The sequence below is a fragment of the Meira miltonrushii genome (assembly GCF_003144205.1).
Source record: "Meira miltonrushii strain MCA 3882 unplaced genomic scaffold FA14scaffold_4, whole genome shotgun sequence".
NCBI lineage: Eukaryota > Fungi > Basidiomycota > Exobasidiomycetes > Exobasidiales > Brachybasidiaceae > Meira > Meira miltonrushii.
In genome coordinates, this window is record NW_020289946.1 from 182,298 (window position 1) to 206,952 (window position 24,655).

The window sequence follows — 24,655 nt, forward strand, 5'->3', positions numbered from 1 at the left end:
CATTCGGGCGCGTGCTGCAGTGCCTTACTTCCACGGCACGGCGGTTAAACAAGCAATGCTCCTAAGAAGGTGTACTGCTGCTTACTGAGCCTGCTTAGCCAAAAATAGCACAAAAGACTCCGTAAATTGAAGAAAGCATGCACAAGCCGCCATTAAGGGGAGAATGTTCATCACAACCATCACAAATTACCAATTCATACTCTTGTTCAGGTAATATCTTTAGATGAATTAGATGTGCTCAAATATACAAATGTGGGAGTTTTATTTGATGATATCATCATCATCAGACTAAATCAATACTAACTCAGACGCGCTAAGTTGTTAACGCGTATCGAGTGTATGCACTCTGTAAAGTGTTGTTCTCCGCGTAAATGATTGCTTCTTCGTCATTTTCATCATTGCAAGAAATGGAGGGTGATGAAGAATCAGGTATATTCGAGGCGGATGGAGATGTCAATACAAATGCGACACCGCAGAGAGCCATTGTACGCTTACCAGAAGATGTAGTGAACAGGATCGCAGCTGGTGAAATTATTCATCGACCTGCAAATGCACTCAAGGAAATGATCGAAAACAGCCTAGATGCAGGAGCAAAGATGATTCGAATCCAATTACGAGATGGAGGTTTAAAAATGCTTCAAGTACAAGATGACGGAAACGGTGTTGCTTATAATGATCTGCCACTCTTGTGTCAAAGATTTGCAACGTCAAAATTAAGAACGTTTTCTGATTTACAGAATATGACAACTTTTGGATTTAGAGGAGAGGCGTTGGCAAGTATAAGCTACGTGAGTGCAAATATGAATGTTGTCAGTAGGACAAAAGACAGTGAGATTGCATACAAGGCGTCTTATGCAAATGGAACTTTGGTCCCCGTCAAACCTGGCCAATCCTCCGACCCAAAACCGTGTGCAGGAAGTCAAGGTACGTTCATCACAGCGGAGGATCTATTCTTCAATGTTCCACAGCGTAAAAGAGCTCTCAAGAGTGCATCTGATGAGTATGCTATGGCTCTAGACGTAGTGAGCAAGTATGCTGTCCACTATGGCGGTCGTGGCGTTGGATTTAGTTGCAAGAAAGCGGCATCGGCCATGGTTGACTTGAGTGTGCCTTCATCGAGTAGTACAACGACCTTGGATGCAATTGGGGTGGTGTATGGTAGCAAAGTGTCAAAGGAGTTGATCGAATTACAGCAATTCAACAATTCTGCATATGGTACGCAACTGCGAGGGTATATCAGCAGTCCAAATTGGAACGCAAGACGATCGGTATTTTTGTTATTCATTAACAATCGTTTGGTGGATTCGCCCGCTTTGCGAAGAGCTGTTCTGGCTCTTTACGCTAATATACTTCCAAAAGGTTATCATCCTTGGGTGTATCTGGATTTGCATATCGAGGAAAGCAATGTGGATGTGAATGTCCATCCAACAAAACGAGAAGTACATTTCTTGCACGAGGAAGATATCATTGAAGAGATTTGTACAAAAATGCAAGATGCTCTCACGATGGCAAACAATACTCGAACATTTGCAATGACCCAATCTGTACTTCGCAATTTCGATCAGGACAGAGTGATGGAACCGACATCAAGTGTTCGACCTAGCTATCCACAGCATCTTGTACGTGTTGATGCAAGAGCGCAAACGTTGGACGGTATGGGTGCCGTTACTCGACAGAATGAAAAGCAACAATCCAGTGAAGCGGATATCGTGCATCCTGAGATGTCCACACCAATGCCAGCAACGGCAGTACAGCAATCTTATGCGGTAAAGCAAAGCAGAACAGAGCTAGAGAGCATTGAAGATTTGCGTAAATCAATTCATAAGGATCGCAGTGTGGATTGTACGGAAATCCTTCGCTCGTTAACTTTTGTTGGCGTTGCAGATGCACACAGACAGCTTCTTCTCGCTCAGCATTCCACAAAGCTGTATTTAATCCAAATGGCCAGTCTGATCGAGGAAATCGCTTTTCAACTTCTCTTGCAACAATTTGGTGAATTGCCTTTGATTCGTTTGCAGCCTGCGCCATTGGTGCAAGATCTGGTCAGGGCAGCCTTGCTGGCTGAATCAGAAAAATCCAACGCAGCACGAAGAGCAGCAAATGTTTCTGATGAAAAAGTGATTGAAACTGTTCAAGATCGTTTGAAAGCACATGCAGAGATGCTGATGGATTATTTCAGCATCGAAGTACGAGCGGAAGAGGATGGCTGTATGCGATTGATCTCATTACCCAACATCTTTGGCCATCTTGGCAACACTTCCGGCAAAAGTGAAATCGCTTTGCAATTAACAAAGATTCCATCTTTACTACTGAGAGTAGCCATGCAACCAGACTACACAGAAGAAAAGGCTTGCTTGCAGGCTATTCTACAAGAACTGGCTTGGGCGCATGTCCCTCAACAACTTCAAGAGAATCGATCTGACCAATCGACTCAAAAACAAGCAATCAAACACAATTGGCTAAGGTTTTGGTCAACCGCACTCAAGACATATGTACCATCACGCAAGCTCGCCAAACAAGGCGCAGTACTTGCCATTACCAACTTACCATCCTTGTATTCTACATTTGAAAGGTGTTAGTCACCTCAAATCCACAGCATTTGTACTTTTTGAAACCCACAACACAATGTATAGTAATGTCATTGATACAAATAAAATTACACATTTTCTTCTTCTCATGATTCAAACATTTGAACAGCATTTCTCTTGACTGATTTATCTACCAAGATTGTCAAATCGTGCAAAACAAATCGTAAAACCACATTTGCAAAAAATTCACTCATCTTGCGTAAACGAAATTCTATCATCGTTTGCATATCTTCTTGTAAGCCTGAATAACCAATTTCCATCGGAGGTAATCCCATTGGCATTCCTGTTGCATAAGCTCCATTCGCCGCACCGCCACCACCACTGGCATTTGTAGTAATTGTGACATCTTGACTCGATTCGCCTGGATGGTTGTGCTGTCGCGATTCCAAAAGCGCACTCAGATGATCGCCCAGGATTTGTGATTTGTTAAACAAGCGTGAAAGACCTTCGATGTATACGGCAGGTGAATCAGTGGTGCTCTTTGAATTGTGCGCAACCATATGATTTATTGATTTTGACAACTTTGACGAAAGTGCATTAAAGGTGTTCAGATTGGATCGTTTGCCTATTGTTCCGCCCGATGTTGAATTTGACATAACAGAAGATCCAGATGCTCCACCTGCATTACCTCCACCCATTCCGCTTCCTGGTCCGCTGGTCGAGCTGGATGATGGTCCATTACTTCCCTCCAAGTTACCCAATTTCTTGTTCAGAGTGTGTTGCACTTCCATCATCACACTTTCCATTTCGTCCAAACTTTTAACAAATTTCGCAACATGAATCGCAGTCGTGCCCGGTTGATTGAAAGACATTTCATGTAGTAAGAACTGTCCATAATTTTCCACATTGTCCATCGATGTACTCATCAGATCTACCATTCGAATCTTTGTATCAACAGCAGAAAGTCGTGATCCCCCTACATTCTGCAGCCACAACTCTTTGGGCAAGAATAGCTTTTGTGTCAAATACGAGCCTTTTTCGATACTTTTGCTCAATTGTTTCATCGTGTGGAACGGTCGCAAGCATTTCTCGTTTGGCATATTGAGATCGTTTGAATCCGGTATTGAATTGGATACGCCCATCCAGGCCAACCCCAACGAAGCTGAATTGGAAGCAAAACTAGGTTGCATTCCCATCTGCATCGAAGGCAAAGCTGTCGGAAACAAATCCTGTAAGATGAGAGATCGATCATCGACCAGATTGGATGTCGGTGGAACTGCACTAATTGGTGTTCCTAACATATGGTAACCCGAATAACTTGAAGGGGCAGGACTTGGCAATGGATTGGCACCACCTAACCCTCCTTTTGCGCCTGATGGACTCGTGATTGTTGCAGAGCCACCAGTCAAAGCACCAGAAGCTTGCGGTAATAAAGTCAACGGCATAGACGCCTTGCGGGTAATTTTTGGCATCGGTGGCCGAGAAGCAGGCGGAGGAGTAGCAGTTTGATGAGAGCGCATCGAACCAGGCAAAAATGCTGCGGGAATAGTAGGTCGACGGTGACTGGGTTGAGATGTTGCTCTTTTCCGAACTGCAGAGCTAAAGGCAGCTTGCCGTTCTCTGGCCTCCGCTTCGCCATCTGACATTTGCAGCTTCTCAGATAGATCTACTGCGGTCTTGTCTGCTGAAGATGCATCGTCCATATGATTCGTGTATAATTGTTTCATCACAGGCAATACTCCATCGCTGCCTGGCATTGGAGGAGGCGGAGTTGTTCCCGTGGAAATCATTGATGCAACAGAAGCCAATGTCGGTGTAACACTTTGACTCTCATTACCAGATGTCAGCAGTGTTGGTGACGGTGGAAGGACTGCTGACAAGCTTGTATTTGTATTCCTTCTACGTTGAGATATTGTGCCTTGCGAAGTTGATGGGCTGACAAGAGTCTGATCTCTCATAATTCTCTTCGGCTCAGCAGTCGCTTTAGAAACCACCAAAGTCGTGGCATTTGACCGGGAAAGGTCTTCAGAATGCCTAAACTCATTAAATGTTGCATTCGCATCAAAGTAAGGCGTTGATGGAGTTATCATTCCATCCTCAATCCGGTTATGACCTCGATTGTCAACATCCGGATCAAGTAACATACGATCATGAGGAGTAGCACGAACGTGTGGCTCATCGTGCGAAACGTTGATGATCGGTGCCGCTGTCGTCGGTGTAGCGATTTGCTCGCTAAGCTCTGCATTGTGATCTGAGATACGCTTGCCTTTTGCCTCTCGCTTTTCGGACCAGCTTTGTCTGTCGACAGTTTCATCTTCGGGTTCCTCTTCATTGTCTGCTTCTCCAGATGTATCCGCCGGTTCTCCCGCATTAAAAGTGTTGAATACACCCTCATTTTCATCATCAGTGTTTGGCGAATAAATCATGCTTAACAAACGTATCCGTTCTGCATAAGTATCATGAATCACTTTAAGACGCCTTCTTTCTTCCTCTCGATGAACTTTACGACTAGACTTTGAATTGGAAGTTGACTTTGGGCTGACACGTTCCATCACCTCTTGCAGTAGCCGGACGGCCTGTTTGTATGCCAATATGGCCTCTGCAACATTGTTCGAACCATCCAACAAGACTGCACTTTGTGCTTTTTGAAGCGCGATCGTCAATATGTTCTTACTGCTCAACGCTTGACCATCCGAATTTAGCAAAGCTGCTGGCTCCATTCCTGGCGTCGCACCAAGTTCGGCAATCGTTGCATCGGAAAGCTGTCCTGACCGGGTTGTATTTTGTCGATCTGGTGAACTTGTCCTCCTGAGTGGAGTTTCATGAGGTGTAGACCAAGCCTCTTTTGTTGTGCTGGTGCTTTCTGTCAGCCTAGTTGAATCGTACGTAGCCCTACTCGATGAGAATGAAGATGTCGAAGAGTCTTTCTCCATACCTTTCTGTCGAGCAGAAGAGGCTGACGATCGTCCTTCTCGAGGGAGGTTTGAACGATCACTTTCTGTGGGAGGTTGTGGCTGCTGTTGAGTAGGAGGTATTCGTCGATCGTGCTGTGCTGCGATTTGCTGCTGCTGCTGCTGCTGCTGCTGATGTTGAAGTGCAAATGTTTCCCCCTGTTCCCTGTTGCTTGCGCCGATCAGGCTTTCTGGGGGATGAGAAGGCGAAGCTACTTTCATTTTGCCCATTTGCATCCCTAATCTAGTTCCGCGTGATTTGGCTTTAGGTCTTGCGGCGTATTCATTGCCAGATTGTTCACTTTCTTGACCGGATAATGTAGCATTGTACAAATCGATCATTTGTGCTCGCTGTGACGATCCTTCTGCTACATCTGAGTCATCATAGTTCATACCCCTCGCTGCTTGACCAGCCGACCTATTCTGCATACTTCGAGCAACACTTCGATTGGGAGAAGTAGAGTAGGACAGCATAGTTGATGAGCCTGCTGATGCAACCTTTGTGGAAGAAGGCGAAGAAGATGATTCTGGATCCATCGCTAGGAATGATTCACCAACATTTTCTTGTCTAGTACGCAATGCAGATCGATTTGAAGTGGAAGGTAATGAGGATGATGTTGGAGGAGAGGAAAGGTAGCTATCTGGCTGTCTTTGTTGCATCCTTCTGGATTGTTGATTTGGTATAGGTTGCTGCTGTGAGCGTATATGAGCGTGTTCCATCTTTGCTTGAGTTCACTGCCACCACATTCTACCAATGACTACTGTATGGTCATCAATATCCTTAACAATATCGAAAAGGAGTAGGAGATGGAATGCGGCTGAAGTGATTAGGAGTGAAGATGACAACTCTTGCCGATAGACTGTCATTCAGATGAATCAGTGGCTTTTCGCGTACGTACAGTATATGGGGGTGTGTATTTTATTAGCACGCACTGCACACGCGCTAAAGCTTTCTCTTCTTTGACAGTAAAAATAAATGCCGTACAAATTGAGGCGTAATGCATCAAACCTTCGCACTGTTCGATTTGGCGGGGTACGTATTTGGGTGCAATAAGGGTTGCTCTGGCGTGCCACCAGAAAGAAGATTGATGATGATCATCATAAATTTCATGATCACAACGAAATCTAATGAGCATGAAAATGGAAGCCAATACAAAGCTGCAATATGCGCATGATGACCAAAATGCGTTGGAAAATATGCCAGGCATTTGATTGTATGGTGTACGCCACCTTTTTTGCCCCGTATCCAAAACAGTTTTTGATCAACTGCAAACAAATTGCAATGGGCTGAATAATGGATTGCTCCATTCCGATTTCTACGGTTCCGTTCATATCAATCGCAGGAAAGCATTATTTTTGCTAGCTGATAATAATGTACTACGCCAAGAGCGGGCAAAAACAAAAAACGACATTGATTGAATTTCGACAGGGTAGAACGGTGAGCAAAATGCATGAAATCGTATAATAACGTTTTCATGCAAGTCTTTTATCTACATGACAACTTCAAACACCGCTTCCGTGCTCGGCTGAAGGTGACCGCAAAGTACCGGACAGAGTAAAAGCTCAATGCTAACGACGGATAACAACTGACGATGGAGATCCGTCAACCCTACAAACAAAACAAGAGGGCAAACTTTGATTGATTCCAAAAGAAAAAGTGTCTCTATTTCCATTTTTATCGCTTCTACCGTGCATGTGATGATTTCATGCAGATACTGTTGGCGTTATTGTATGTGTAAAATTCCAAACGGCGAAAAAAGGGCCGACGGAGCTTGAAGTAGAATACGGTTGTTCATTTAATATTGAGTGAAAAAATTAAGCGGAGTTGATAATTATCCGACTGAGCACTGAGTCAGTATCTTCTCGCGGTAAAAAGCGGACTCATACTTCTGTTTGAACATGTTTCGGCCAGAAGACGGGCAAGGCACCGGATTATCCCTAGTAGGGTGATCTTGAATTGATCAGGATTGATGTTGTATCTATTCATACAAGGGTTCACACCCGTCAATACAATTTTGTTCTTCTTCTTTTCCCTTCCACGATTCGATGTACGCCAATCTCATTAGTGTGAGCAGCAAAGATTGCGTCAGAATTGCAAATGGCAAAGGCCGTGAGGTTGAACTGAGTGGGAAAAGGCGCATACACTGGCAAAAAGCCTGAGCTGAAGCAGTACTGCCAAAGCTTTTGAACCATTGATTGAATCTTATCATCAATAAAATGTACAAATGTATGCATACATGCACACTTATATAAAGAACCTACATAAAATTCATTTCTTCCTTCTTGTCTTCCAACCACATCCCATCGTGATATCTCATAATTTTGTTTCCTCCTGAGAGATCACCATATTTGCTTCTATCATTCTACTATCACAATATCTCTTCTCTATAAAACATTTGCCACTATGCTCGGTCATCATCATCATCAACCACCAGTGGCACCTCCCCCTTCCTCCCCTCTTGACTCTTTTAATTTGATGAGCCAAAATGATCTTGCTCTCATCTTGAAAGATCCAGAAGCTGTATCGCAATTCATTGCTCGTCTTACCGATGCCCATGCTGAAAATGCTGCTACCAGAAACAGTGAGTGGTTTTAAATCAATGGAAACTTTTTGCTAGGAAATGCTAACTGTTTCTTTGCTGTTCGCAGCCAAACCGCAACTTTATAAAACTGAAATGTGTCATTTTTGGGAAGAGCATGGAACTTGCCGTCGCCATAAGTGAGTATTTGCTTAAGATGAGGTCGAATGTATGCGCCCAAAAAAGATTGTATAAGGTATGCTGATTAACACTACTTCTTTCTAAATAGGTGCTGGTTTGCTCACGGCAAAGAAGAGTTGCGCAATCCTGATCGTCACCCGAAGTACAAGACCAAGGTATGTACTCTGATCAGTATTCTACAATCGAGAGCGCATATATGCTGACTTGATTGATCCATTCCCCAAAAGGTTTGTCAAACATTCAGCAAGACTGGTCGATGTGGCTATGGTCAGCGTTGTGTCTATATTCATCCACGCTACAGTGCTGGACTCCATCCAGGCAGCATCAATACCACTGCAGATGCAAGTCAAGCATTGGTCAATGCAAATGGAGGCCTTTCAGGATTATTGGATCCTTCCTCTAGCGTATGGCACGATGTCATCCTTGCGGCCGCACATCGTTCTTCAGGCTTATCTGGAGCTGGGAAAGGACAAGAGAACAAGCAAATTGCTGGCAATACACAACAAATCAATCTATCTGATTTGCAAAATGCAGCACAACAATCAGTCTTGATCCCGAGCACGCCTTCATATCGTTCACGCGAACCGATGGCTACTCCAATGTCATCTTCTCCTGATTCGCTTCTCTCAAGCTCAAGCACGATGGTGATGACGCCAACAACTGCTGTAAGTCATTCCCCGACTTCTTCCACATCTTCTACCAGTGGTAAATATTATGCCTTGCCACCTTGGCGCATCGAAGCAAAGCCTTTGAAGCAACCGAACTTTGATGACTTCAAAAATGCAAATGCGCCGCATGCTATCCCGGCGAAACAATCTCCTCCTCGTTCAGGGAAGGAAGCAGTAGAAGATGTCTTCTACTCGCCAAATGGGTTTGATCAGCAACGCCAATCCCAATCTTGGAAATCGACCGTTAAAGGACAACAATCTTCACCGGGAAGTAGTGTACAACAAACAAATCCCCCGATGTTTGACGACATCGTCTTTGACGATATCTTCAAGATTGGTGCACGACAAGCTAATCCTTCAACCGAAGAAGACATTTTCATGATTGAGCATTGATCCATACACAACAACATCAACGCTATTGTACGATTTAATAATAAACGCATCCGCAAGATTTCGACCCCAGATTCGTCCTTAATACAGAAGCTCCCGAAGAACCGTCTACTTATTCCTCCGATTATTGTTAAATATAATTGTCTATCGTGCGCCTTTAATCCCAAAATCCTTCTCGTCTCTTTCATACTTTCTTTCAATAATTTTCTTTGGCTTTGTGTCTTTGTGTACATACATGTATATACATTTACATCAATGCACCATCTTATCTTCATCATCATCAGAATCCAAATTGATCACTTCGCCTTGAGTGAGTTTTGGTTGCTTGGTTGTTGTTTGTGATGCTTGTTTTGGAGGTTGTAGTTGAGATGACTGTGGAAATTGTTGTGCCGCTAATGCTTCTTCTTCGGCATCCATCTCCTCTTCTTCTTCATCATCCGCTAATGCTTCCCAACATGCTTCAATTTCGTCTGGCGATAGTACCAATTCCAATAATTCTGCCGCCAATTCATTTACATCATTTAACATCGTTCTTGCATCTTCTACCCCTACACGTTCTTCTTCTGGCTCATCATCACTTTCCAGATTTTGTTCATTTGACACAATTTCCATCCATTCAGGTTCAGATGCAAATGCAATAAAGCTCAACGCAATCACAAACGAATGTCGAACGCCATTAAGAACGAATTGCATTCCTGGCGAATTGAGCATTTTTGAAAGTTTTTGATCGTCTTCGGTGTCACGATTATGTGCCATTTCTACATCCATCGCCTCATTCAGATCTGTTGCTTGACCTTCTCGGATGATGGGTTTATTGTACAAATGCGTCATCAATCGAATGTCCATGCAAATTCGTTGGACGGCTTCACTCAAACGATTAATCAATCGTTCGTTCTCATCTCTTTTCATCCCGATCAAAAATTGTTCTTCGTTCCAAATTAGATCGACATCCATCTGCATGCACTTGACAAGAGAAGCAAGTATCGTTTTGGAATTCGCAACCGAGGGAAAAGCGACGAGCGGGTGCAAGATTGTCAATTGTGTCAAAAAGATGACAATCGAAAGATGAATTAAATGCAATCCTTCTTCGGGAGCTTTTCTGTTCAATGAGAGCAGCACGGAAAACGTGTTGAAAAGGTGACTTGACTCTTCTTCTTCTCCTTTGATGTTTCTGTACATCAATCGATGCTGTGCTGCTTTGTCGGAGTGAGTACTGTTCTGTTCACCTGGAACGCAAGCCAGAGCAATGCGCCATAGGGAATCGTGTTGACATGTTTGTGTCAAGATTGCCATCACGCGTTGTACGATCGGTGCGGATCTAGGCTTCCTTCCATCATTCTCCAAAAGAAGCGAGATCAGTGCACCAGGTTCTTCCAAAATTGTCTTCAGCATGGATGTGCAATGCAAAGAAACGGCATCATTGTGAATACACTGATGCGCCAAAACTTCCAGAATGCCAACAAGTACGCCAAGCAAAGTATCTTTTTGCACCTTTTCCACCACTTTGTCCGCTCCAGGTGAAGGAGAACATGCCCAACGCAAACTTGTTAACAGAATTCTCTCGATGCGAACGTTCAACCTTCTTTCTTGACGCCTTCTTAAGGAAGCTGCTGCATCATGCTGTGTTTCTGTTCCGGCTTGCATTTCATCTTCGATTTGTTGAGTAGGTTTAGTGCGTTCTTCATCATCGTAAAAGATACACGTTTCATCTCCCTCGTTCGTCAAGCCTGCGATCGCGACAGGGAAATGAATAATGATACTTCTCATCAAAGAGAAAATATCACAAACACGATCAAATGCTTCCACTTTGCACGCGATCGCCAGCATGATTTGCAATTCGTGAAAGATACTATCGATCACTTGATACACACCTTCCTCGATAAATTGCAAACAGTCGAACAACAGCTCTTGCTCGTAAATCTCTCGAGACGGCCAATTACGACGTTTTTCCTCACTCAGATCTTCGTATCCCTCCAAAACACCCACGAATCGATCCTCAGCAGCCATTGCGCTTCCGTTCGAAAGTGCCGATAAGAAATGATGTACTGCCAAGGTATATTCATCTTGCAGACTATCAGCCGTTCGATGTGCGGGTAGATTGACATGTAGCAACCTTTGCAGCGTTGATTCGTTCTTGTTCCATCGTTCACCCGACCGTTGACTAGAAGAGAAGCAAGGCTCGGATTGATGTCCCAAAATCAAAGAAGCCAAGAATGCTTGACGATCCGAATACTTTTTCGCTGCCCACATTTGACGTACTTTTGGATCAGACCATCTTGTGAAGGGGATATTGCTGTTGTGTGCGGTATGATCTCTTGCGACCGGCGAGGAATGGACAGGTTGTCCTTCGATACGCACGTCGCTTTGCGAGGATGGTTGTGCTGCATCAGGAGAGGAACGGAATAGAGGCATATCATGATCAACCGGTCCATTCGCATGATCTCGGAAAACTTCATCATCAGCAACTTGAAGTGATTGATCTTCAATCCGCTGCCTACTTGTAGAAGCAACACTTGCTTTTCCCCTTGCCACCAAAGGCTGCGTCTCTTTGGCCAAGATTGGCTTAGCAAACGAATTGACAAAACCGGGAAATGCTGCTTTGCGTGCTTTTGTCACACTTCCAGCAACTGCTGATCCGATCGCTGTCTGTTTAGTTGAGCTGCCTACTTGCAATTCTTGTCTTCTTCTAGCACGAGCAGAAGGACTATCATCCGGCTGAAGATGACTGTTGCCTGGACTGCCAAGTGCCTGTGAGCCACTGCTGCTACCGATATTCTTGCCGGCATTCCGATTGCGTTTGGTAGGCGTTGTCAAGCCGACAGAAGCGGCCATATTTTGTGAATGTGATTGAGAATAGTCTCTCTGTATACTTGCCTGCCCAGCAGCAGCTCTTCTTCTTGCAACGGAAGCTGTCACATTACTCCACAATTGATTGGACGTACTCGTTCCTGCTTCAAATGTTCGAAAGGCTTTCAAAGTTTTATTCTCTGTTGCGAGTGTATCATTTGCTTGTCTAAACTTTTCTGCCAAAGCATGATGTTGTTTGATACTGTCTTCCTTTTGTAGTAGCAGTCTACTCGATTCGGCGATATTATCGTGCAACTTCCTTCGAACAATTTCAATTTCACCCGCTTTGCTTTGTACATCTCTTTTTGCTTGGGTAAGCTCTTGGTCTTTTCTGGCCAATTGCTGCATCAATTCTTCAATTCTTCTCTGTTCGCTTGATCGGTCAGAAGCAATAGTATCGGATATAGTTTGTGGCTGGTGCAAACGAGGATGCTTGCTGCCAATGCCATGTGCAGCATTCGATGAGGCTCTGGTATTTTCAAGCGAAGGACTACGATGTCGTTTTCCAGATATTGCATTCTCTATCACAGTTCCATTTCGCTGTGGCGGGATTGTGGCAAGGCGAGAGTTGACCGATCTTTGACTGTCAGGTTGCGAAAGCCTTTGTGTTAGAAATGCTTCTTCAATCTGTTGTAAGCTCTGCTCATCTAATGTCAAATCGTCATCAAATTCGTATTCATCGATTGAATCCCTCCTTCTTCCTCCTCCTTGCTGCCCGACCGCTTGTATGCCATTAGTGGTGGGCGGCATCATTGTGCTTCTTGACCCATTCATGATAATGTATTGTCTATCTCGTCATCATTTGCCTCATCGATTGAAGGTCGTTGTGTATGTGGTAGAAGGTAATCCTTTCTGCATCTTGCTGACTGAGCATGTACTTCTTTTTTTGTGTTGTTCTTAAACTGCATTGAATCATTCCCAGATTGAAAAGTGTTGCTTCAAACGCGTCACGCGTGTAAAGTGGTGAGTTCTTGTATTGCATCTTTGCATTAAATACTTTTCGGCGCCGGCCTTAAGCAAAGCATTACGCCCAGCCACTAATGAAGACAAGCGAGCATACACCCAAGGGTTCATTGGTAAAGCACAGATGCACGTCCCCCGCAACCCTAAATGCCAAGGTGGCCAGCCGTTTTGACATCCTCCTTCATCACCACCAGCCCGCCCGTCAAGATGACAAACACTCATCGACGTCCTTCACTGACGGGGTTCTTTGCCTTTGTTGTGTTATGGGTCATACTTGCAACATTCAACTTTGGATTTGGAACATCAGAATTAAACCCTTTGCAAGGCGCATTAACCTGTCCATCCCCTGCACCTTCCTCAACATCAACATGCATTGAGATGACCAATGCTCAATTCGGATACGTAACAGCAGGTTTCACTGTTGGTGGTTTTGTGGGATCGCTTTGTTTATCGCCGCTGAAAGCAGTTTTGCCCATATTGGGATCGAGCAGTAAAGCTGCTTTAATCTTATCAGGCTTATGGAACGTCGCTGGTGGCTTGGTTCAGGCATATGCAGGTTCATGGCCCATTCTCGCTTTGGGTAGACTGTTAATGGGAATCGGAAGTGGTATCGCATTAACGATCGTACCCGGATTCTTGAACGATATCTCACCTCCTGCATTACAAGGATCGATTGGGGTTCTAAATCAATTATCTATCGTCATTGGGATCTTGGTCGCTCAAGCACTTGGTGTTTCAAGTCTTGGTGATAAAGGATCAAATCGATGGAGAATCGTGCCTGTCATTTCTGCTGCGATTGCATTGGCACAATTGCTGCTTTCCCCATTTGCGATTGAATGTCCGAGCGACTCCAAAGAACCTGATTCGATCAGGAAGAAGCTGTGGAAGACTGAACCGCAAGAATCAAATGGACACGATCAAGCTAGAGAAGTTGAAGAGCCTCTATTGACTCCCGAAGAGCCCGACGCTGATACTGGCAGTAATCATAGCGGTTCACTTCACTCTCCGCCAGAGAAGCATTCTGTGTTCTCTCTATTGAGATTAGCTTTAACCTTTGGAACATTGAATGGTGAAGAAGACGAAATTCGCAAGGGCACACGTATGATCATCTTTACACAAATGGCACAACAGCTGAGTGGTATCAATGCTGTCTTATACTACAGTACTGGTATCTTGTCAGACGTACTAAAGAATGGCGGTGGCAGCAAAGAAGATGATGACAAGACGGCAAAGCTGATCGGACTGGGAATCACAGTGGTGAACTTCCTGATGACTTTCCCTCCGATTCCGTTGATCGATGAACGTAGGGTGGGTCGCAAACGTCTTTTGCAAATTTCTTCTGGCACAATGGCCATCTCAGCTCTGGCTTTGAGTTTGAGCATGTTGAATTCGGCAAGCGTGCCTGCAGCAGTGAGCATCGTCACCTTCACTGCTGGATTCTCGGCAGGTTTAGGTGCGATTCCATTCTTGATCTTACCAGAGTTGGTACCTAGATCAGTCATTCCGTCTGCAAGTAGCTTGGGCATCGCATGCAATTGGCTCGCAAACATTACACTCTCCCTAATCTTTTTACCCCTCAAAGATGCACTAGGTGGATATGTGTTCTTCATCTTTGCTGCCATTGATGCGATCATATTCATTACAATCACAGGATATTACCGCTACAAACCGATTTCTAACATCCGTTCAAGGCCAGAATGAATGAGAAATATTTTATAATGTGTAAATTAGTAGAGCATTGAATGATATTATTTGACAAAAGAAAATCTATGATTGACCGAAGCAGAACAAAAGAACACAACGGTTAAATAATGCAGGACTTGCTGCGGCTCTGCTACCCATTCCATCACCGACAGGGTTCATTGTGAAGATGACATGCAAATTCTTGCTGATTTCCGAACTGAACCAAGCCATCAATTCATCATTTGAATCAAGCAACAATCCATCCCTTGCACTTCCTTCTTTGCAAGCAGTGATCAAAGCACTATACTCATCTCCTTCAAACAATCCAGGTACTTCGCTATTGGCCAACAAAGTGTTCATGCGTTCCAAGAATGCAGGTTGACGGATTTGCGATTCATCAATGATAAAAGAAATCTTTTCACCTTGACAACCTGCACGTTTGAGTACGACACGCAAATCATCATCAAAGTCGGCCATGGAGTATTTACGCGAGGTTGCAATGGTAAATGTAGACAAACCATTCATCCAAGCAACAAATCTAGCAATCGTCGTCCTTCCACTTCCAGAAACTCCGATCAAAAGCAAGTGTCCTTGACGTTGACGTAAGACTCGATCGATGGCAGTAGCAAGAACCAAGACGCTATCGAACAACACCAGCTTTGTATCCAATTCTTCTTCACTGTATTGGCGTAGACGGGCGGATGTATGGCTTCGCAATGCTTCCATATCCACACTTTGAGTATTGCGTGAGAGCCAATTGCTGAATACAATCGGTTGTTGAAGTGCTTCTCCATGGTCCATTGTTGGGAAGTGCTTTGAAGCGGTGTTGGCGATCAGATTATCTGTCCATTGTCGTTCATCCATATCGATCAAACGATCAGAGAAGATTCGCAATGCTTCATATGCCCAAATACGAATCAATCCCTCGACAGTGACTGTTGTGTCCAACTTGCTCAAAATCTCCAAAATACCACGCATCCATCGAGTCAACTCACGTGGACTGTAGACATAGGTTGGACTCTTATCAGGTGTGAAGCGTTTTTGCGTCTCCAAGAAAAAGTCCACCATGGCCGCTGTAAGAGGATCAGCAAATCCACGCAAGTTTGGCGCAACCTTGAGCAATGCACGATTGAACGTTCCATAAATTTGCATCAAAGATTGAGCGGCTGGGTAGCCTACCATGACCAGCGGAGCATGTCGAAGGAATCTTTGACTTAACGGTACTCTTCCCGGGTCGGTTGGCGGATTGCACGCTCCTACAAATTGAATGCGTTCAAGTGTTACCCAACTCTTGTCCGATGTTCTCCAGAATCCACCGCGCTCGACAAGTTGACGAAGGAATGAAATGACCCTTTGCGTTCCGTACTTGTCAAGTGAAGGCAAATTGATTTCATCACAGAACAAGACGATCCACTTTCCAATCTGAACAGGCGCCAAAACCACTCCATTTGGTGTCTTGCGGTATTCACAGTATTGTTCAAATGTTTTCAAGATCAATTCCGGCGTAGTTGCACTGGAAAAGTTCAATCCAACAACCTCTTGATCTGGAAGTTTGCGAAGAGCACTGAACAAAGTCATCGTTTTACCACTACCCGGCGGTCCACATAACATCAATGGCTTGTGTTCACTGAGCCACGAATACAACACATCTTCATGTCGAACTGTGTCTGTCGTCGGAATCACAACATCGGCACTCGCGACTGCGTTTGTTTCAACTTCAATTGTTGGAACACGTGTAGTCCAATTGAACCATTCTGCATCCCCCACATGAACATCAAAGTCGATCAGAGATTCACTTGCATTGAGACTACCGGCAGCAGCTCCAACAAAGGAAGGAAGTTCAACATCGGTGGCTTGATTACGCAAAAATTCACCCATTTCTCCGCGGACACTGATCTCGGAATCACCGGTGAATGACCAAACGATGGCGACGAATAGTCGGCGTGTAGCATATTTTTGCGTGATCTCTTGGGTTAGAGGGAAGTCAGGATGTTGTGCATCGTAATCCAATACATTTCTCACCGTTTTGTTGACCAGAGAGAAAAGAGTACTCAAAGCACGGCCTGGCGTGAAGTCCATGATGTGCCATTTGGATGCGGCAAATTGAAGTGCTTTTTCGATCAAGCTTTGTCCTACACCTGCAACTTCATCAATGAAGTAAGGTGCAACAGCATCGGCAATCACTCTCTGCGTCAATACGCCTGGTGCCAAGTTTGCTTCACCAGTCACACTCGAAGATTGTTGTCTCCTTGTCAGAGCGGCTGTTTGATCCTCCTCTTCGCCACCAGACAAAGGTAAAGTTCGCAACGTCTCCAAGTAGTTGGCAAACATCATTTGAGGTTGGACAGTTTCTTCGCTGAACCACACCATACCACAACGAGAGACAGTTGCCAATGTGGCATACCGCAGATGCTCCACTTCAAACATGATGCGAACATTTGGTGGCAACCCAAGACGTTCTCCGTTGGGCAATGTGAGAAGCTTGTTGTCGTCCAAGACACTGTTCAAGTTTTCAACCCACTCTGGATCCACATCTCCATCGAAGATGATCCAGTGTCGCTTTGCGCTTTCACCACGAACGTTGTCGACAATTTTGCGTAAGACATGAGTGAAAAGACCATCGTTCCATTCCCGAGTTGTAGGATCCAAGGTACCATAAAGAGCCTCTTTAGGCACTGCTTTCGGGTCAATGACATACGATACGCCTTCAACTCCTTCCAAGCGTTCCAGGGCGGTGAGTAAGACTTGCCAAGCTTGTGTTTTACCTGTTCCAGAAGGTCCTACCATCATCAAACCATGACTGATCTTTTGGATTTGGTACAATTGCAGCACCTTTTGCAGCCATTCGCTGCCTTCTTCAAACACGAGGTTTCGCTCCTTGCAAACCGCTTCAATGTGCTTCTTGAGTTCGTCCAGATTGACAGGCTTGTACTCGATTCCTGGGAAGACGTCCGACAAAAGACTTGACAATAATGGTACATCCTCTGCCACCAACTTGGGCACGATTGTCTCAGAGACACTTTGGATGAGGATCTCTTGCTCGGAAACACTGAGGTCTTCTCCTGCCAGGTCTTGCTCTCCGGAAAGGAGATGCTCTCGCTTCAATTGACCGGCACTAACCAAGACACTCTTCAAAGCACGCAAACCAAAGTCGTAGTGCGGCTGATTGCTGAGTTGTTCTGCACACAAATTGAAGAACGGAACAATCTTACTGGAAAGCTTTTCTGCTGTTCTGAAACCTTGAGCGTACAGAAGCACTTGAGCAATGATTTCTCGATCCGGTTGCGACATCACAACGGGACGGAATAACTTCTTGAGATTGTCAGGTAACTTCGAACGACCTGCATACGTTGGATTGGAAGTGACTGCAATTGCTGTACGTGGATTAATTTCGACAGACTTGCCCAATAATTCCACTTCTACCGAGCTGCCATTGGAACTGGAAGCCAAACCATTTTGGATTGCTTGAATTTGTTGACTGACAGCAGACAAAATCCGCTCTTCCAATCTGTTGAATTCATCGAAACAACCCCAACCACCAGTTCTACATAGACCGACAAAGATTCGTCCCATTGCTTGGAAGTCAAACGTTTCATCACAGCAGAACACCAAGACCATTTGGCCTAATTGAGCGCCCAATGCTTTGACTGTTTCCGTCTTTCCCGTTCCAGCTGGCCCTTCTGGCGCACCACCAAGCTTGTAGTGTAGTGCTTGGGTTAATGTAAGGTAGCATCTCCTAGTCAAGGGTGTTGTGACAAGCTTATAAGTGATGCCCAAATACTCAAATCCATAGGGGAAGGTTGCATTTGCCATCTCCACACGTAGAGCAGTGTTTGGATCGGCTGTGTTGTTGAGATAGAACCGCATTTGAGAAAGCCAAGAGAAATTTCCAGTATCTTTAACTTGATCAGCAATCATTGAACGTGTGACATCCCTTTGATTGACCAGTTCAGTGATCAAATGTTCGCACTTTCTTCGTTGTATTGTCTCAATGTCGGATAAGACTGTGTCTGCCAATACATCCAAACTACGCAAAGTGTATTGGAGCACTTTTTCAAGAGACTCCTTGTGCTCCAGTGCATTCTCTGCGATACGAGTCCAGATTGTTTGGATTGCTAGAACAACCAATTGAGCTGGATACTTTTGAATCCATTGCAAGAATTTTTGGCCGTCCAGATCCTTCTCATCACGATAGAATGCATCCAGTTCACCAACAGCTTCCGTTAGCAACGCAGCAAGAGTAATGCGCATCTCTGCCTCCATCTTTGTCAGCCATTCGTTGATCTTGGCATGTTGTGCAAGCACGATTGGCGTCTTGAACGGTACTTCCTCACCTTCTCTGCTGACCATGCCCAAAAGCTGAGAAGGACTTTCCATATCGTCAAGTGTAACAGTTGCCAGACCGGCAAACATTTTCTTGAAATGCTTCATGATTCGTACAATATCTTTGCTGTTACCGATGATTTCGAGCAAATCTTCATCACCCACAAAGTAGAAACGTGGAAACATGGCACGTTCACGTTCAAGGTATTCACCAAGAGCTTTTTGAATCTTGCCTAGCAAATCCGCCAATCTTTCCAAGCTCTTTTGAACGCCCGGGATAGCCAACACATCGAGCACGAAGGGCGATTTGTACACCTTCTTCATCACCGTCATGAATTCAGAATTGATGTTGTTGAAACGAGAGCTTTCGACGGGAAGGATGTGTCTGATTTCCGCAGAGCCGGTAAAGATTCCTTCCAGATACACCCACTGTCGTTGCACATCAATCCAGGTGTCAAACAAAACCGAAATTTTTGAGAGACGATCTTGCCAGATGCTTGCCTCTTCTTCAAACACTTTGTAATGCGGACTCATGGACATAGCACGCAATGCGTTCAGATGGTCTCCTGCCAATTGGAACAAGTTATCCCAACCACGAATGAGCTTGCATTTGTTGTTCTGATAATTGACAAGGTCTAGGGTATAATTTGTCCATGTTTCACGCACTTGGCGAAGATACTCTTCCAAAGCCATTTCCCCTTGTGCTTGCAAAATGACCGCTTTGATTGGCTGTTCGTTTCTCCGCAAATCCAAATCCCAAACAATGCCGAGTGTCATATTGGAAGGTGTATAGGGCGTTGACACTTTCAATTGCTTGAAGAGTGCCCGCCAGTGACGTTCGCGCATTGCATCCGATTTCAAATCACCGACAAGAGAATTGCTCTTGAGGAATCCTCGAATGATCTCTTGGATATGCTCAAACGCAGCATACTGTCTCATTCTGCTCGGCATGTCTTTGTTTGTCGCATTAAGCAGTCCGTCCAATTGTTGACGAAGCTTGCGGGGTTGTACATTTGACCATTGCATTTCACGTAGCTCGTTTAATTGATTCCATGTTCCTGTCAATGCAGTCCAAACGGCTTTCAAATCCCGCAACTCTTCTGCGACAGGCTCCAAACGGTCATTTCCGGAAGAGTTGCTGGCATCCTCGGTCGAAGAGGCCAGATCAATCGACTCTTTGGCGCGAATGACAAGATCTCTGTCCTCGCTCAATTTGTTTAATCTGGTCTCAAAGGAAGCAATCGTGTTGAGGGCTGCATCTGGTTTGAGAACGCCAGAGATGGGTTTGCCTTGTTCCCATTCAGCAACCAAGGCAACAATTCTCTCAGCAACGATTTTATCTTCTGCCATAATCTTCATTTGAAGACCAGCAAGTTGCTCCTGAATGCCTGCATTTTTGCGTGAGAGGATCTCATTAAAAGCACTCCATTCACCTTCCACTTGATCAACATACAGCCAATCTTGACCAAACATGTATCGTTGTCGCTCTAAAGTCTTTTGTCCGACCGAAAAGAGCTCGATAAGTGGCTGCCATTTCTTGACCTTCTTTTTGAGATCTTGCACGAATGTGATGAAGGTGACCGTTTGAGCTGTTGAAGTACCTTCAATGGAGTGGTGTTCCAAATCAGTACGTGCCTTGCTCAAGGCGGCGTAGGTCTCACGCATCTCGTTGCCCAATTTGGCTCCAAACTTGCTCAACAGGTCTCTTTGCCATGTGTCATACTTGGCATTGACTTTACTTTGTACTTGTTCGTAATCAATGACAACAATTCCGAACGATCGTTTGGTGTCGGAGTTATCGAATGTGGAACGAGTCTTGCGAATTTCCGAAAGCAATTGTTGCCATTTCGCCAACGAATCTCCTAGACGTGCATAAACATGATCAGCTTCCAAATCCCACAAGGATTGGAATTGCAACCATTTTGCAACGTATCTGGATAATTCAGAAATCTTTGCTTCGATGAGAGCGAAAGGTTTCGCTAGAATATCGGCATCACCACCGCTCTTTTCAGCAGAAAAGCGGGCCAAAAGCGAGACATACGTTTGATCGGCTTCTTTCACCTTTGTATTACGTCTCATTTGATATTCGATCTCATAACGTGCACTTTGAACACGACGAAGACAACAAACCGTTCCCCATGTCTCATGCAATGCTTTGAACCAATGTGCTCGTGCATGCTCGATCGGAGGGTCCACGTAAATCACTTGATTTTGGATGCGGATCTCGTGCAACGTTGGCGGAAGTTTGATTCGATCTCGTTCTTCGTTTTGCTTGGCAACAACGTTGGAGTCTTGTCTGCGTCCTGATGTGGTGTTTGCTGCACCAACAAATGCATCACACCATGCAGAGGTAATTGATTTGAGTCGTACCTCAAATGCATCTTCGATCCGTGCATTGACCTCGGTCACCCATTCTTCCAAATTAGGATATCCTTCCAAGTTTAAACGATCGATAGTAGCCTGAACTTTCTGGAGAAGCTGTGAGAAAGCTTCAGCAGTGTATGGACAAGTGTGTAATTCGTCAATCCAAGCAAAGACTTCACGTTGCATTTGCACGACTTCATCCGTCTTTTCTTGGAATAAAGCAACCAAACTTGCAAATTGTCGAACGAAAAGAACTTGCTTGTTCTCTCTTGCCGCATCAGCACCTCCTGAGCCAGGCAAATAAGCCGTTGCAGCTACGCTACGGTGACTTTCGTATGTATTGGCGAAATTTTCCCATCTGAGGGACATTCCTTGCGCTACTAATGTCTGAACTTCGGTATGGATTTGGGCAAGCAAACGTGCAATTCCGCCTGGATTGCTTTTGACAACTTCACACGTTTGATTGTAAGTTCGAACGGTTTCCATCAGTGACACCGCATGCGGGTAGACTCTTTTGGCATCCTTGGCAAGATTGTTGATGGTATGCGGGATTTGGAAGCCCAGCCAGATGAGATTGCGAACCTCTTTGAATAACGAGATAACTTGTGGGTCAAAGTTGATTGCAAGTTGGTACGTATTGGAAGCGCGATTGCGTGTGATTTCAAACAATCTTCCCGAGACGTTCAAGTCTCTTCGTGACATGATGTCATTCAACCAACCCTCAAACAAAGGCTTGGTATCCAGCTTCCGCCTGAATACCTCGCCTTCATTAGCAAGCTTTTGTCCATCTGCGTACAACTCCCAACCACGACCCAGGACATCTTCCACACGTTTCATATAGATGTTCAGTTGTCGCTCAATCTGTCTTGCCCAGATGATAGCACCAGCAATTTCTGGCAAATCGCGAAGTTGAGACATGTGATTGGCTTCAGAAGGTCTGTATTGCGCTTTGAACTTGTCTTGCAGGGCTTGAATGTCGCTCTTGACGCTGATTAGCAGTTGCTGTTGGTATTCTTGAACAGCACCACGCACCTTCGGACGAACGAAAAGGCTGTTGAATTGTGACAAGACACGCAACATTTCACGAGCCGATTTGCATTGTCCCAAAAGGTCTCTCAATTGCGAAATCAATGAGGTCTCTACTCGAGCAACACGTTCATTGTATGCTGCTTCTGCCGCTGACCAAATTTCTCCGCCCTCGTCTCCTGTAATGTCCAAGACATCAACACTTTTCACCAATTCGTATGCCGATGACACTTCTTCTGCCATCTCCAAGCCTGCGATTGAGCTCTTTGTGATTGTTCCAGAATTGACCATCACACGCAATTGTTCGTGCGTTTTACGGAATGCACCAATATAGTTCAAACGTTCTCGCAACTTGTTGAATGCGGTTGCATTGATTTTGATCGGCAAAAACTTTTCCATACGTTTACGTGTCAATTCACGAGCAGCATTGACGAAGTCCTTTGTCATCTCATCCCATGCTTGAAAGACATCATTTGAAGCGGCCAACGTGTCACAGAAATGCGAAAAGTCTTGATACATCAAACGTTTTCCCGCAAGAATTTTGATCATTGTGTCGTTCACGTCACGCGAAATAGACTCCACCAATCCTAAAGCTCGCTTGACGGGGTAGGGACTGATTCGAAGCTTTTTGTTGAGATGACCAAATACGGCAATCACTGCATCTGCACATTTGTCGAGATCTGTGGCGGATAATAGGTCATTCAAGGGGAAGTCTTTCATGAGTAAATTGTAGTTGTGAATCTTTTCAGCACAGTCTTTAAGCCCTGTGTCAGCATAGAAGGAAACAGTGGCGTGGAAACGTTTGGCATGCTTGAGGATGTCCAATGTCAAAACGATAGGCGCTGATTTGAGCTGGTCTTCGATTGCTTCATGCGCTTTCTCCATCGAGAGCCAGAAGTTGACTTCTTGCGCCGCCGTTCCCGCTGCCACATCACGATCAAGTTTCGTCACAGTCTGTACCTCTTTCACCCATGTGTTCACGTCGGACTGAAGCTTGTTCAAGAATGTCGAATCTTGCAGTAAAGATGGCGGTTTGATCTCATCTACTGTGATCCTTGTTCCTGCGCTCAAGCATCGATCGATTGTCGCCCGTACGACGGGATGTATGCGTAATTGAATTTCCGGTATTTCAACGTTTTGTTGTAAATGCAAAAGACTCAATTCCAATTCAGCAAATTTCCGTTTGGTCATCGGAATACCCATCTTTGCATCAGCGCCCGCATCTTTGCCCTTCTTGCTTCCGGCAAATGTTTCTTTGCTGGTCACATATGCATCAAACCAAGGTGACATGACATTGTGAACCACACTGTGTAAAGCCTCATACGGACTAACCCGTATGGTTGTTGTTCCTTCCTCATTATTGGAAGGTGCATTTTCGGTACTTGCAGAAGGAGCAGAAGCCGTTGAAGGTCCCAAAAGCGATACAAAATGTAGTTGAGCGGCGAGGTTAGACGAGATATCGAGAATCGGTACCCGTTTGATAAGGGCAATACTTGCAATATATGAAGGGGTATAGCTGGGACGTAATGCCAATTGGTATTCATATGCATCATCATCGTCGTCTTGAGTGGCTAGTGCGGCCACATTTGTTGAAGAGGAAGAAGCTGTTGCTGTATTGGAGCTTTGGCCGGTGTTGGATCGGATCTTATTAACGAATAGTACAGTGATAGAGGATTCCAGGGCAAAGTCTGTGAGGATCTCTCGCCAATCTTGATCGGAATTTCTCGCAAACATACTCTTTGCCAATGATTTGTCAGTAGCTGACATTACCACAGCCAAGAGCATTTCAAGATATGTTCTTAATTGATTGACATCAATTGTTGCATTTCTATCTCGATTGCCTCCGAATTCTTCTCCTCCTGAACTTGTACCACCATCAATGAATGCCCCACCATTTGTTGAGACATTCCTCCCATTTCCACCGCTTGATGCCATGCCAACACTGGCAGCCATCTTTGTGCAATGTAACAAAGGATTGAAAGGGGTTGATGAGAATGATTGAAAGGTGTGAATTGGGATGACGCCTCACCGTTTATAACAAACAAAAACGCGTCCAAAGGTGTTGGTTTCGGGCGCAGCGCAGCAAAAAGGGCAAAGCGCACTTTAGCGTCTAATCAGAGAGGGCCAACGCGCTGAAAAGTGTTTGACAGAGAACATGCTGCTGTACAACAAACAAAACCAACTCTAAATTT

General features: G+C 44.8%; 6 protein-coding genes across 6 annotated transcripts; 3 read left to right on the forward strand and 3 right to left on the reverse strand.

Moving 5' to 3' along the window:
• The first annotated feature begins 403 nt into the window (after positions 1-403).
• On the forward strand, positions 404-2,652 carry FA14DRAFT_191585 (DNA mismatch repair protein MutL). The gene has a single exon (XM_025501874.1). It carries the CDS (start codon positions 408-410, stop codon positions 2,577-2,579), a length of 2,172 nt encoding a protein of 723 aa, XP_025352774.1. The 5' UTR covers positions 404-407; the 3' UTR covers positions 2,580-2,652.
• Positions 2,624-6,318, reverse strand: FA14DRAFT_74564 (uncharacterized protein). Its single transcript, XM_025502809.1, has one exon. It carries the CDS (start codon positions 6,197-6,199, stop codon positions 2,675-2,677), a length of 3,525 nt encoding a protein of 1,174 aa, XP_025352775.1. The 5' UTR covers positions 6,200-6,318; the 3' UTR covers positions 2,624-2,674.
• Positions 6,319-7,883: 1,565 nt separating this feature from the next.
• FA14DRAFT_157191 (uncharacterized protein) lies at positions 7,884-9,260 on the forward strand (the record flags this gene model as incomplete). Its single annotated transcript, XM_025497879.1, has 4 exons — positions 7,884-8,061; positions 8,129-8,198; positions 8,288-8,354; positions 8,427-9,260. 4 exons carry the CDS (start codon positions 7,884-7,886, stop codon positions 9,258-9,260), a joined length of 1,149 nt encoding a protein of 382 aa, XP_025352776.1.
• Positions 9,261-9,384: 124 nt separating this feature from the next.
• Positions 9,385-13,051, reverse strand: FA14DRAFT_74577 (uncharacterized protein). Its single transcript, XM_025502810.1, has one exon. The coding sequence runs from the start codon at positions 12,876-12,878 to the stop codon at positions 9,510-9,512; it is 3,369 nt and encodes a 1,122-aa protein (XP_025352777.1). The 5' UTR covers positions 12,879-13,051; the 3' UTR covers positions 9,385-9,509.
• A 223-nt stretch (positions 13,052-13,274) lies between these two features.
• On the forward strand, positions 13,275-14,835 carry FA14DRAFT_191589 (general substrate transporter; the record flags this gene model as incomplete). The annotated part of the gene is made up of 1 exon (XM_025501875.1): positions 13,275-14,835. The coding sequence occupies one exon, from the start codon at positions 13,275-13,277 to the stop codon at positions 14,766-14,768; it is 1,494 nt and encodes a 497-aa protein (XP_025352778.1). The 3' UTR covers positions 14,769-14,835.
• Positions 14,835-24,416, reverse strand: FA14DRAFT_168664 (putative cytoplasmic dynein heavy chain 1; the record flags this gene model as incomplete). Its single annotated transcript, XM_025500151.1, has 2 exons — positions 14,835-24,073; positions 24,200-24,416. The coding sequence occupies 2 exons, from the start codon at positions 24,414-24,416 to the stop codon at positions 14,835-14,837; spliced, it is 9,456 nt and encodes a 3,151-aa protein (XP_025352779.1).
• Positions 24,417-24,655: the final 239 nt, after the last annotated feature.

Excerpts from the sequence above, each read along its gene's own strand:
- FA14DRAFT_191585 (XM_025501874.1), top strand. The coding sequence starts at position 408 with ATGGAGGGTGATGAAGAATCAGGTATATTCGAGGCGGATGGAGATGTC.
- FA14DRAFT_74577 (XM_025502810.1), bottom strand. The coding sequence starts at position 12,878 with ATGAATGGGTCAAGAAGCACAATGATGCCGCCCACCACTAATGGCATA.
- FA14DRAFT_74564 (XM_025502809.1), bottom strand. The coding sequence starts at position 6,199 with ATGGAACACGCTCATATACGCTCACAGCAGCAACCTATACCAAATCAA.